Raw genomic sequence first — 12303 nt, forward strand, 5'->3', positions numbered from 1 at the left:
GAGATAGAAGTAAATTAACTTTGGGGCAATTTATCTTTCACAGCATATTAGGGGCAGTGCCAGCAGACCACAGATGTACACCTCATGAGGAGCCTACAAAGGCATCTGTGAGGTAGGGGGAAATGCAGTTTATATTCAAAGTGTAACTTAGTAATGACATGTCAACCACACCCTAGATGAACATTTCCAATATATAAGAAAAAAAAAGGAAAAATGTATTTTTGCGCACCTTTCCTTTTTACATGCAAGACTAGTGATAAGTGAAAAACTCATGTTCCTATATATTAGTGGACCAACTAAAATAAGAGAGAAAAGGACAAAAGAATGAGATAGAGATAAAGAGGCATGGGAGAGAGAGAAAGAGAAAAAGGGAAAGAGGAGAGGGAGGGAGGGAGGAAGTGACAGAGGAAACAAAGACAAAAGGAATCATGTCAGAGAAAAAAATATAGAAATTTTCTATTTTATAAGTTGTTAAATATTTGCCAAAGACAAATATATGCCCTTGGAAAACACTCTGAAAATGATTCCTGGGGCGCCTGGGTGGCACAGCGGTTAAGCGTCTGCCTTCAGCTCAGGGCGTGATCCTGGCGTTGCGGGATCGAGCCCCACATCAGGCTCTTCCGCTATGAGCCTGCTTCTTCCTCTCCCACTCCCCCTGCTTGTATTCCCTCTCTCGCTGGCTGTCTCTATCTCTGTCGAATAAATAAATAAAATCTTCAAAAAAAAAAAAAAAAGAAAATGATTCCTTTCTTATGACCACACAATGTGTGCCCCCGTACCCCACCATCCGGTTCATTAAATAAATCATTTTATTGTGTGTTTGCATGCTAGATTTTAAATACTGAACAGGGACCACATTTCTTCATTCTTTTATCCATCTTTTGGTACAAGCACAGTGCCTGGCACATAAAAAGTCTTCAAAAATATTTGTGGAATAAATGAAAGAATGAATGACAAGCTCTTCCAATTTCTTAAGCAGAAATAAAACTTTTACTTAAAAAAACTTACTGGGGGTGCATGTGTGGCTCAGTTGGTTAAGAGTCTGCCTTCAGCTGAGGTCATGATCCTGGAGTTCCCGGATCAAGGCCCATGTCAGAATCCCTGCTCAGTTGAGAGTCTGCTTCTCCCTCTCCCACTTCCATCCCCCCCCCCCCCGTTCATGCTCTCTCTCTCAAATAAATAAATGAAATCTTTCAAAAAATGTTACTGATTGTATGAGTGTTTGGCAGGCTAATGATAATTTCTGTGGTAGTTCCAACATGATTTCTAATTTATTAACATGACCTATGGCTGATCAAACTTTGCAAATGACAGGGTCATGTCTGCCCATGGATAATGCTGAGGCCCATGGCCACGGTCTCCTTCTCTTAGCTTACATTCCAGAAGTCAATCAGTGGGAAGACATCATTACTTAATAGGGAAGGTTATTTCAAGCCTTAAGGAAACAAATTTGGTGTTGAAATAAAATAAAAATTATGACTTTCTTGTTTTTTGTTGTTGTTGTTTGTTTTCCTTTCAGAATGGGTTTGGAGCTTAGCAATTTAGAAGTTGAAGAGGATTAAAGGGGTGGTAAGGAAAGCATCTAATGAAAGTAGGGAGCAAAACCACAGAAGGTACCAAAGTATAAGGAGGTATTAAGGCGAGAAACCAGAGAAATTAGAGAGCAAAAGTAAAGAGATTGATCAATTATTTTACAATGTTCCATATATATATTTTATCTGCTGAGTAAAATATTTTTATATAATATTCATTCTGAAATACTTAAATACTATATATCAATTTAAAATGAGAGTTCATAGCTTCACAAAATTACTAACCTTGTCTGGTACAATTGGTTTGGGCTTCATCACTAAAGTCTCCACAGTCATTGTCACCATCACAGGCCCAATGGCCTGGGATGCATCTGCCACTGGAACATCTGAACTGATTATCCAAGCAAGAGTGAACACAGCCAACCTCATCACTGCCGTCCCCACAGTCGTCATCTGGAAAGAAGCATCAACATCAAGGGAGTGAAAACTGATCCAGGAAGAAACTTTTCCTTATGAAATATCTACCATTTCTTTCTGCTATATAGAGTATTCTTTTGTTTTTGATAAAACAATGGTAAATTAATGATCAGCATTTCCCATGAACAGTGGGAGGGGGATTATCTTCATTTCGATATTGCTTCACTTCTGATTGAACTTCAACTACTAAACGAAGAGGGAAAACAATCCTTGACTTTGGATTTTAAAGCTTAATTTCTATTTCACTCAGAAATGACTAACCATTGACTGAACAAATCTATGCAGCATGAAATCATTATAAAATGGGAGGACAATGGTGATTGCAGGAATTTCATGAAATGATACAGCTGGTGATATAATTATTGTGGAAAATTATTGTGTAGACCTATAATCGCTATGCCCCAGAGTTTATAACCCTATCTTTAATTCAGACCCTTCTTCTCCATTCTCAACATGAGGAGTCACTATGTACCCTTCCTCTACTGACTCATAAGTGTGTTATTTATACTGGCAAATTGTCACTATCATTAGCAATGATTTATATTCTTTATTAACAACTGTTGCAGGAGGGAGGTGAGAGGAATGTGAAGTGAAAGTAGATTAAATTGAAATCAGTGAGTGAAAATGTATGATTTATACATAATTCATTTACCTGTGTTTGGTATAATTTAGCATAATGATATAATTAAGTAAAGAAAACAAACATTATTTGTACATAAAGAGCAAGGTGACAGAGTTGAGACCATTCGGATAATTCCATAATAATTTATAAACTCCTCCATCCTGAGGTGACAGAGCACTTTACATCGATGCTTCGGAGAACCTGAATCATCCAGGTCATTTCCTCAATTTTCCCCTTTACTTCACGTCTGCAGACTTAGACTATGTCCAGCATAATATCTGAACACAAATCTCTTTATAGCCCCAAGGGACAGATATCGAGTTCCATTTTCCTTAATGCTAATCCCCACTGATGTGCCAGGTGCCATCTCACCACTTGTCTTAGCCATTTTGCTTGGCTCTGCAAAATTCTCGTACAAACTACGTCTGAAGGAGGTGAAACAGCACCGACAGCCAGGCCCCCAATCAAATGAGTGCAATACAGGGAACATTTGGTACTTGCCAGAGTCGCAGTGCCATTTGCTGCTAATGCATCTTCCACTTTTGCATATAAATTGAGTTAGTGGCTCACAAGTTGGAAATTCTATGAAAGAAATAAAAACATTCAATAGTAAAGATGTTATTGACTGTGCTTGATTTATTTCTATCTCATTTGCTAATGTGACCAAAACTCCACCCCTGTCCTCTACAAAAGGCAGAGGAAACAGTAGATAAACAAACATAGTGAGATAAACTTTTTAAGGGCATAGGATACCCATATTTTTAGTATTTTTAAATGAGTACTTTACAGTTACTGAAAGCCTAGGAGAACCATTTGATAAAGGACTGTTTGTATTCCCTGCACTGCGCCACTGATGAGAAGGTTTGAATGGCAGTTCTAGTCAGACCTCATATTGGCCCTTGGGACTTGGGCCGGTCTAGCGGTTACGCTTCCCAGGGGCTCCATTTAGGCCTATTGCGGATTATTCCTTTCTAAGAGATAGGACTTCACAAAACATTCAAAATCAAGTTACTGGGTATTTTCTTAGTATTTTCACCAGTGAAGCACACTGGTGATGGTGTCTTTAGGTAATAAGAATTCTGAAACGACATTATTATAACTTTTATAGAAAGATTTCTATTTTTCCCTTAAAAACTATGACATTTTAAAGTTAAAGTCTATATTAACCTATAGGTTTTGGCAAATCATGACTAGCTAGAATAGTAAAATGTGAGCAAATTAATTTTGCATGATAGTCGCAAAGACATAGGTTGTGTATTATCTTCAAAATAATATTTCTAATTAAATTGAAGGCTATAATATTTATCCTCACTCTTAAAATGGTAAAACAATAAGTCAACTCTGGAGCCTGTGAGAACTCTCTCTAGTGTGTAGTTGAGCTGGGAAAAGAGAATCAGCCAGTCTGACCAGCCACAGTATCCAGTGAACAGACTACAAGTGATAGCCATCTCTAGTACCGGTAACTTGTCCAAATGACAACATAAATTGATATTATTTCATATATAATATGTAAGGAAAGTGGTATACTCATATCAGATCTGGCTGAGATGGTATTGATTATTTGCTTTCCACGTTTAAAAAACAATTTCTTTGTGTGAGTTTACATTTGAGTATATCCCCCTGAAGTATTGGAATTTGAATGGCAATTATTCTAAAACTGAACAAATCTTAATTAAACTTTGTGATTACCAAAGACATGCCTCAAAATACACATTTTAGAATAAATTTAACTTTTCAAAACCAAAAAAAAAAAAAAAATGTGATCAGAGCCTAAATACGCTTCAAAGACAGAAGTAAAAAGGAGGTTGGGGTGCCTGGGTGGTACAGCGGTTAAGCGTCTGCCTTCGGCTCAGGGCGTGATCCCGGCATTATGGGATCGAGCCCCACATCGGGCTCCTCCGCTATGAGCCTGCTTCTTCCTCTCCCGCTCCCCCTGCTTGTGTTCCCTCTCTCGCTGGCTGTCTCTGTCTCTGTCGAATAAATAAATAAAATCTTTAAAAAAAAAAAAGAAGTAAAAAGGAGGCAATCACTGATATGAAGAGATAAAAGACTATCAAAAGCTATCCATGCAGCAACTCAACAAATTTTCTGACATATAAAGGGAACCACTTGAAAGAAAAGTGAAAACGCCCAAGGCATAATTTAATCAATATTTCTAAGAGAGTTTTCTTTTGTTACCTGACAAGATAATGAAAACTTATGTGTTTATGTTTCAAGAATCAACAGGGATGTTGTCCAAAATATGTTTTCTTCTTTAGATAAACATTTAATGTTTTGAAGACGTACAGTAAACATGAACAGTGACTTTAAACAAAATATTACTAAAAGCTATGGTTAAAATGAGTAAAAAAAATGTAGATTCTAAGATATGATGAGATCTAACTTTTAAAAATAACACTGCATCTTTTTGAATCTAGAATAGGTTAATTCACATTTTTAATCTCTCTTCTATAAACTGAGGAACATATTAACCAACATCATACATTTAACTAGGAAAAAAATAGATCACTAAAAGCATTTGGAGACCTCTGAAATTTGGCAATACTTCATTGGTTGGGAAATTTTTTAAGTGACCTTTAAGATTCTACCTCTTAGATTCTAAGTCTAAAAAGTGTCCCCTCCCCCCAAAAAAATCTGGAAGTTAGCTCCCAAAAGAAAAAACCTAAAGTAAATAAAATAATCTAAAACCCGGTGCACCTCCAATCTCTAAGAAAACGAGTGATATATCTGCCCACAGTGAATATAACATACATACTTGCATGTAATAGGTATATGTTTTAAATAGTTGCATCTTATTTCTGATTTATTTTTTTACTTAATACTTAGTTACATTAAATCTCTAGGCAACCTCCTTGTCTGACTTAGTTTATAAGACTAAAAGGCAAATTATATAGAATTTTTAAAAAATGGTAACTAGAAGAAAGTATAAAACAAATCACTAAAAAGAACAAAAGCATTAATTGAAGGGACAGGTATAAGGGAGTAAAATTACTAATTTTTCATTTCTGTTTCCTTGACAAAGCACTGTGACCTTGAGTAAATCACATGGCCTCTCTGATGACAGACATGTGGTTTGTAACATGATGTCTCAGGTCCTTTAAGTCCTAAAGGTCAAGAAGTCAAAAGAAAGGTCATCTGGAAATACACAACACCTTGAAGGCATTTAATGTAGCAAAAATAGGGTTTATCTACCGAGTAACTCCTGGGATTATCACAACATTCCAGTAAAAAATAGCAACTGAACTTCAGAAAAAAAAAATAAATAAAAGAATAAATTTAAAATGTTAAAACTATCTTTGGATTTTCTCTGCTTAATAATGCAGTCAAATGTGCAACACATTTTAGAAGGAGTTCCACCAAAAATTTAAGTATAATATAGGAGACTTCATTTTTCACTAACATTGGAAAATACTGTATCCATAATTTCTTAGCATCTTATCACCAGTATCTGATAGAGAGAAATGAGGTCTAATGGCAATATACTCTTTCTCCTAAAAAATAAAACAAAAGCTTCTTAAAATAAATTTAACATTTTCTCTGTTCTTCCATATTAGCATTAATTTAAAAGTTGAAAATTGTATCTGGTAGTTCAGTCTGTTTCTAGGTATTTGTTCTTTTTAAGATACCATTATGAATTTTTATATTTTAAAAAGACTTAAATGTTGAACACATCTTTTCTTTCTTGACTTTGACTTTGGATTTCCCATGACGTAGACTGAAGGACACTTGGAAAGATTACCTGATTAACTCTGAAGAGAAAAAATTATGAATGAAAGTGGCTTACATTTTATATTAAAATCACACTAAAGAAAAGAAAACTATATTTTATTTCTGTGGTTACTTCAACCTCGTAGAATATTTAATGTGGAGTAATGGACTGTTAAAAAATCTTCTATTGTTGCAGGTGGTATGCTCAATTTATCTATTATATCTTTCGCTAAAAATTTATTCCCAGGTTATAGGTATGCCATTATGTAAATGGAAACAATTTTCTGTCTCTCTCAAGGGTAATCATCGTTTGTATGGTACTTACATTTATCCAGTACACACAGCTTAGAGGTAGTTTTCAGACCCAATTTGTTTCTTTCCTGTCTCTAGGAATTTTCCTACTTATTTCTCCTTCTTGAACTCAAAATGAATATTTCTAATAACGTATTATTGAAGTCTCAAAGTTATCATAGGTTTGTTTGAAAGTATGTAGTCCACATTCTATATATATTTAAATTTGACCATCGTGACTAAATAAGGGGACAATGTATAGGAGATTCGAGTTAAATGCAAAGTAAGAATATTATAGGCGTCCAGGGTTAGGAAAGTGTTATCTAAACTTTAGGGAAATGATAATACTCACATTGCATATTATTATTTATTGAGTATGAGATACTAGGCTAGCTATGTATATACATTACCTATATTCTTCACAACAGCCCTGCAATTGTTATTGCTAACACTGATTTGTAAAAAAAAAAAAAAAAAAATACAGCATAACTTGCCTGAGGATATACTGCATAACCAGCAAGAGTCAGAGTCAAATCTGAATAAGAGTGTGACTGATTCCAAAATATTGTTTTATCTCTATACCATGCTGATCATACCAACACCTTTTTAAAAACTATAGCACAGAAACATTTTTGGAAGGATGGAAAATTTAATTCTTCTTTCTGTGTTTTATGCAGCCCATTTAAATTTTAATTCTGATTACTACCTGCTCTAAGGTACATAATTAAATATGGTTATAGGAAAACAGTGCTTTTAAAAATTATATAGATTATAGGATTATATCCTTTGAGGAAATACATAACATTTCTAGATAATGATACTAGCTGTGGCTCCTGAGAATTGGTACGTACATAGGACAGATTTCAAAAGATCCAATTAAGTAAATACACTTTGGAGAAAAACATAAGAAAACAGTGTACCATAAATAATATTCACTTTGCTGCTCTTTTATTGTTGTTACATAAAAACCGCATTTTATACATAACATAAGTCATATATAAGGAACATAGTTTGTAGGCAGGCAAATCTGAGTTGAAAACCTGATTTTAACATTAATTATTATATGACCTTGAATACTTGCTTAACATCTCTGAACTCAAGTTCCTACTCTGTAAAACAGAGTAGAAAACTACTTCAAAAGTTTTATTCATTCAAAATATTGAGAGCTTTATACCAGATAGAGTTCTAGGCCTTAGTGATACATCATCTAGAACGAATGAATAAATGAATGAATAAAATAGTGCTAAGCACTAAAAAAATAAAGTTCAGCATTTTCATTTCTCAGAGTGATTACAGTCTAGTAGGAAAAATATCTGTAGTATAATTAAACAAGTGACTTCAGTAAAATTTCTGATAAATGCTATGATATAAGCAACATAAGGTGTTATTGCAACCCACAATAGAAGTGTCAAAACTACTCTTAGATATTTACCCCAGAGGAAGTTATCTAGAAGCTGATATGAATGATATATTTAGGTTAAATCAGGAGGGGAGCAGGAGGGGAAGAAGTGCTTTTAGCATATTCTAGAAAGATGGCAGTACTGAAGGCCCAGAAGTCACAGTATATAAAATGTTTGAAAAACTATAAAAATTTCAGAATGGCTGCAATAAGGTATAAGAAGTAGTGAAATTTTAGGAGCTATGAGTAGGCTGCAGCAATAGATTCGGAAGTGATTACTATTGATATAACAGAGCCTTGGAAGTCAAAAGGAACATCCAGGAAGTGTATGCAGAATGAGACTAATAGGAGACCTAGAAAAACATATTGAACAGTTCTGGCAATGAGGAAGACAAAAAGAAATGCTAGATAGAGTAACAGCCAACCATTTTAATACATGGTTGCATGTGTAAGAAAATAATATAAATTTTCAGAGTCCAGAAATTAAAAGGGTACTGAAAATTGAACAGTTAGTGTGTGTGTGTGTGTGTGTGTGTGTGTGTGTGTGTGAAATCAATGCCGCTGCATTGTCTGAAGAATTCATGTTTACTCTTGACAGAAATTTAAAGGGCTGCATCTTTGTCAGCACCAAGACGCATTTAGAATTATTATTGCCCAGGGCCTGATAGATTTCTTTTGGGAGTCCAGAGCTCCAGATACATAGGAAAAGCAAGAGAATCTGAGGATTGGAAGGATGTTATAGAGAGATTGCATAAGAAGTTAATCAGGAAGCAAGGACTAAGTAACTGGTATTGTGAGAGCATTTCACAAACTTGGATGTATATTAGAAGTATCTGTACAGCTTTCAAAACTACTTATACCTGAGCCTTTATTACAATTCAACTGGTAGTGTAGTTCCTCCAGTGTTATGGGTGAAATTGTATGTATCAAAAAGATATGCCCAATCCTTGGGGTGCCTGGGTGGCTCAGTCGGTTAAGCATCTGCCTTCAGCTCAGGTCATGATCTCAGGGTCCTGGGATCGAGCCCCACATTGGGTTCCCTGTTCAGCCAGGGGTCTCCTTCTCCCTCCCCCTGCCTCCCACCCTGGCTCATGCTCTCTCTCACACTCTCTCTCTCTCTCAAATAAATAAATAATATCTTAAAAAAAAATAGATATGCCCAATCCTAACCCCTGGTACTTGTGAATGTGACCTTACTTAGAAACAGGTTTTTGCCTGTGTAATTAAGGATCTCAAGATACGAATTTCCACAGGGAAAGGCCATGTGAAGATGGAGACAAGAGATTGGAGTGATGCTGCCACAGACAAGGAGAAGCAGGAGCCAAAAGAAACGCAAGAGGCAGAGGATTCTCTTTGGGGGAGGCGCTGCTGATTTTGGACTTCTGGCCTCCAAAACTGCGAGAGAAGGGATTTCTGTTATTTTAAGCCATCATATTTGTGGGGATTTGTTGCAGCCTTAACAAATTCTAATTTGCAGGGAATGTCGACATCACATAGTTTAAATTTTCTGGACTTGCCTTAGGATAAGAATCACAGGAGTGCTTTTCCTAAAATATATAGTCCTGGACTCTGTGCAAGACCTACTGAATGGGAACTTTCGGAGGAGGGCGGTAGTGGCCTGGGGATCTTTATTAGTACCAAGCACCCTGGGTGATTCATATCCTCAAGCAAAAAACTGCGGAAATGCTGAGTTAGGTCAAGGAACTAAAAGCTGTTTCTAATAATTTCTGCCTATGGCTTTCAATATACCCCACCAGGGTTTGCCTAACCTCCCACTTTGTTGCATACAGAGCCTTATTAATCTAGTATGAGTAAAAGAGGATACTGTAACCAAAGACAATGGGAGAAAGCATGTCACATACCTATAAGAGTGACAAAAAGACAACTTAACAGAAGTTTGCATACCACTTTTAAACAAAAATAATAAAAATGTTTAATATAAATGCATAGAACATGAAAAAACAGAGCAAGACCATCTGGGATACAAAGTATAAATCTGCAGGACACAAATAGGAAAAGAACTTAATTTCTTTGTTTCCAACATTTTTAAAAATTTATTTGAGAGAGAGAAAGGGAGAGCACAAGCACACACTCAGGGTAGAGGGAGAGGGAGAGAGAGAATCTTTTTATTTTATTTTTTTTTAAAGATTTTATTTATTTATTTGACAGAGATAGAGACAGCCAGTGAGAGAGGGAACACAAGCAGGGGGAGTGGGAGAGGAAGAAGCAGGCTCATAGCGGAGGAGCCTGATGTGGGGCTCGATCCCGTAACGCCGGGATCACGCCCTGAGCTGAAGGCAGACGCTTAACCTTAACCGCTGTGCCACCCAGGCGCCCCGAGAGAGAGAGAGAGGGAATCTTAAGCAGACTGACTCCATGCTGAGCACAGAGCCTGAGGTGGGGCTTGGTCCCATGACCCTGAGATCACGACCTGAGCCAAAACCAAGAATTGGACACTTAACCAACTGCACCACCCAGGGGCCTCTGTTTCCAACATTTTAATAGAAGTAATTATTGTCAGATTGTGAAGTGAAGAACAAATAGGTTTGATAGGAAGTTAAAGTTCTAAATCAAAGAAAGAAAAAAAAAACTAATAGCTAAAAGTGAGTTCATCTTCACATTGAAACAAGTTCTCAAACAAGTAATGAAACAAATAATTTTGGTCTTAGAATATTGACAGTGATTCTGAAATAAATGGAAGATGGGAAAGACGAATGAAAACTGGAAAAATGTAAATTATATTATCCCGATTTCAAAGATGAGTGAAAATTTTCAAACAATAGAGAAGTGAAGTTTACATATACCTCTGACAATAATTCTAGGATAAACTTGCTAAAACATTATTTTATCAGCATTTTTAAAGAGACTATTTGCTCAAGAATAAAATAAAAACAAGTCATGCCAAACTAACTTCATTTATTTGCCGATACAATTTTTAGGTAAGTATATATCATGAAAATGCCATAGAGTGTTCTCATATTTTTAGCAATGTTTGAGAAATCTCAAGATAAATGAAAGTATCGTGCATGCACGATGATGGTTAGTTGAAATGAATAAGTAATTTGTTCAAAACTGTACCCATACAGTTTTTATTATTAAATCAGTTTCCCCTGAAGGATGTTTTTAATTACTTGCCAAAAGGTTCACGCCTTTGTTACTATTACTTGGTTACAGCCTTAAAAATTATCTTATCAAATTTTTGAATTACATAAAACTGGGAGACATCATTAATATTATGGATTAAAAATCACAAAACTGCAGCAGGGTTAGTAGTTATAGGAGGATGGAAGTGTAAGAGTGACAGTTTGGAGTGGAAAAAACCAGACCCATGTACGTATTCAAAAATATGTGGATAAGGAAGACTGAGAAGCCTATCTAAAAGAGTTTTGAAAAGTAAACATTAGAAGCACCCAAAAGGAATGATCCAGTCTATAAGAAAAGCTTAGCTATTTTAATTGACTGGACACTTGACGTGGGAGTTACATGATAAGGCTGCCATCTGTGATTGTGTTAACAGAAGCCTAGAATCTCAATTAGTGATGGTAATAAGTACACGTCAATGTGTTGTAAAAATACCACATAAGGGATACTAAGTTATGTTTAATTCTAGGCCATGAATTTGTTTTTAATTCTGGCAAAAATAAATAAATAAATAAATAAATAAATAAATAAATAAATAAATAAATAAAAGTTACCATTTTAAATATCTTTTAAGTATATAATTCAGTAGTGTTAATTGTATCCACATTGTTGTGCAACAGGTCTCTAGAACTTCTTCCTCTTGTAGAACTGAAACTCTATACCCATTGGACATCAACTCCCCATTTTAGACCATTAATTTCAGTAAGGTCATTTAAAACACAACTATATTCATAGTAGGGCAATTGGTAGGAAAAGAGACTACAAATGATCATGTAAGGAAATCTGAAAAAAAAAGTGGTATGTTTCAGTTGTAAAGGAGAAGGGTTAGGTAGGCATCATGGTGTCTTTGGTTATCTAAAGAGAGATCCTGTGACAGGTTATAGATTTAGATTATGTAGTTTCAGAAGACAGCATAAGAATCATTGAATAGAATCTTTAGCAAGATTGCTCCACAAAGGAGGAATATATTGACAATTATTACCAACGGTAGAATTAGCTACCCTGTGGAATGGCCAGTTCTTTGTTCCTGAAAATATTCAAACAAGGACTGGGTAAGCATCTCTGAGACCAGTTTTAGATTTCTTATATTGGATGGATGATTGAATTAGATAACATGTACAGGCAATTACCAA

At 35.5% G+C, this 12303-nt stretch overlaps 1 protein-coding gene across 1 annotated transcript in view; it reads right to left on the reverse strand.

Moving 5' to 3' along the window:
- Positions 1-12303, reverse strand: part of LRP1B (LDL receptor related protein 1B) — a 1450575-nt gene that overhangs the window by 651887 nt on the left and 786385 nt on the right. The window contains exons 19-20 of the mRNA XM_057306380.1: positions 3133-3213; positions 1818-1985 (exon numbers count right to left, since the gene is read on the reverse strand). Coding sequence (XP_057162363.1) covers positions 1818-1985; positions 3133-3213 — 249 coding nt within the window. The remainder of the gene's footprint in view (positions 1-1817; positions 1986-3132; positions 3214-12303) is intronic.

This window comes from Ursus arctos, unplaced genomic scaffold (genome assembly GCF_023065955.2).
Source record: "Ursus arctos isolate Adak ecotype North America unplaced genomic scaffold, UrsArc2.0 scaffold_1, whole genome shotgun sequence".
Taxonomy (NCBI): Eukaryota; Metazoa; Chordata; class Mammalia; order Carnivora; family Ursidae; genus Ursus; species Ursus arctos.